The sequence below is a fragment of the Zerene cesonia genome, chromosome 9 (genome assembly GCF_012273895.1).
Source record: "Zerene cesonia ecotype Mississippi chromosome 9, Zerene_cesonia_1.1, whole genome shotgun sequence".
Lineage (NCBI taxonomy): Eukaryota > Metazoa > Arthropoda > Insecta > Lepidoptera > Pieridae > Zerene > Zerene cesonia.
Window position 1 is genome coordinate 508,780 of NC_052110.1, and position 2,110 is coordinate 510,889.

At 47.7% G+C, this 2,110-nt stretch overlaps 1 protein-coding gene across 1 annotated transcript in view; it reads right to left on the reverse strand.

Annotated features, from left to right (window-relative positions):
- Window positions 1-2,110, reverse strand: part of LOC119829130 (protein unc-79 homolog) — a 40,627-nt gene that overhangs the window by 4,266 nt on the left and 34,251 nt on the right. Inside the window, exons 50-52 of the mRNA XM_038351530.1 lie at window positions 1,645-1,873; window positions 889-1,055; window positions 351-554 (exon numbers count right to left, since the gene is read on the reverse strand). Coding sequence (XP_038207458.1) covers window positions 351-554; window positions 889-1,055; window positions 1,645-1,873 — 600 coding nt within the window. The remainder of the gene's footprint in view (window positions 1-350; window positions 555-888; window positions 1,056-1,644; window positions 1,874-2,110) is intronic.

Sequence of the window (2,110 nt, forward strand, 5' to 3'; positions counted from 1 at the left end):
CGTCAGTTCACAACATATAAGACGGTCAAACTTTTTTTTAATAGTATCGTAACAAAACTCCTACATAATAATATGTAGCGACACATTTCGTTAACTTGTCTTTTTAATTAATTGTCAAATCAGCAATTTATTAAAGCATATCTGCAAAGATAGACGCATATTTTTCTCTTTCTAAGTGGAGTAATAAAAGTGACAAAGTGACAAGCCGTTCCCCTGCTGTAATCCAAAAAGGAACTGTTCGCGATATTTTTCATTCTAAACATAGCCAGGCCGGAGGAATTCTACTTATGAAAAAACTATATCCGAAATAAGATATGAAATATCACCCCAATGGAACTAGACCCCCATACCCCAGGCACGTACCCGGCGGGCGCGGCGCTGAGCGGCGGCATGAGGTGGCGGCTGGGCTGCGCGCGCTCCTGCTTGGCGCCGCGCTGCTCCAGGGCCAGCTCCATGGCCACGTACTGCGCGATGCCGCCCTTCACGATCGCGCCCAGCGTGTCCTCGTTCAGGCAGATCAGGTTGCGGTTCACTATTGACTTTGAGACTGAACCCTGGAGACAGACGAAAATATTGCAAGAGCGATAAATTAGAAAACAGAAACGATTTCATTTTTGGTCCTTCGAGTCATAGAAATGCTTAAACACTGCAGATTATTTCCAAATCAAATAAAAAAGGGGTTTATGTTTTTATTCACAAGTTCTTTTATTATGGCTTTCACAAGTTCTTTTATTTTATTGAATAATGCTTCGTTTGAAGTTTGTTGTTTGAAGGCATAGACCACTTTCAAATTAAAAAAAGGTAGAATATTAACTACACTACTCGTTACCATGAATAGGCAGTGCACATAAAGAACCACGATCTATTGTGAAAGGAGAAAAGCAGCACCTTGATCTTGTTCATGAGGTGCGGGTCGTGCAGCAGGTCCACCATGTCGGGCAGGTGCGGGCGCATGCAGTCCACGGGCCCGCTGCCCAGCTCGCGCGCCTCCGCGCCCGCCGCCAGCAGCACGCCCGCCGCCAGCGCCGGCGGCAGCACCAGCGCGCACCCGTGCCCTGCGCAACCACCCCACGGGGGAGCGGATGACGTCAATGTATATATTTTTTTAAATAGTCGGCAATGGAGCTGGTGGGACGCCTGATGGTATGCGCTACCACCGCCCGTGAACATTTGGAGAGGCATAAGGTCCATTGTAGACCTTACGCCTCTACAAATGGATTGCCGACTTTTTGGGAAGGGATTAAGAAAGGATTGGCGATAGGAATAAAGGAAAGGACTGCGAAGGGTAAGGAAAAGGATATGGGCCTCCGGCTCCTCCATTCACCGAACTAAACACAGCAGAATGCTATTTCACGCCGGTCTTCTGTGGGGGTGTGATACTTCCCCGGTGCTAGCTGGCCCAATTCATGCCGAAGCGTGCTCGACTACCACACACCAAAGATGCTTTTGATTAATGATTGTGATACCAAACGGTTAAGATGTGAAATATGCACCGACCAACAAACGGTATATGTTATTGCACAAACTTTATAACCAAAGATGAAACAATAATGAATTTTGAATTAATAAAATAATGATGAAAGTAAAAACAAGAAGTGTAGTGTATCGTCAATGATCGCATTAGATATACGCCGCGCCACCCACCTTGCAGCACAAACTGTATGAGTATGAAGAGGTTGTCATCGGGCACGGTGGTCTTGGTGCGCAGCGCCTGCACCAGCTCGTACACCAGCACGCGGCACAGCAGCAGCTTGTCGCGGTCCCGCGCGAAGGCGCGCATGCACGCCGCGCACAGCTCGCACAGCAGCGACAGCTTCAGCACGAAGTTCTGCACGCCGTAGCTGAGGATCTTCGACATCGGCTCCAGGAGGCTCTGCGGGAGTCAACGTTGCCGACGTTATGTGTTACGTGCGGTGTGCGTGTCTGTGGGGGAGGGGGCATACCACCGCCCATGAACATTTTTTTGTACTCAATTAAGAATTTTCATTTATTCATTTAACATTTGGAAAGGGGTAAAAACAATTGCAGATCTTACGCTAAGATTGCCGACTTTAAATTGAAAAAGGATTAAGAAAGGATCGAGAGAGCGGAATAAGGGATAGGACCGGGC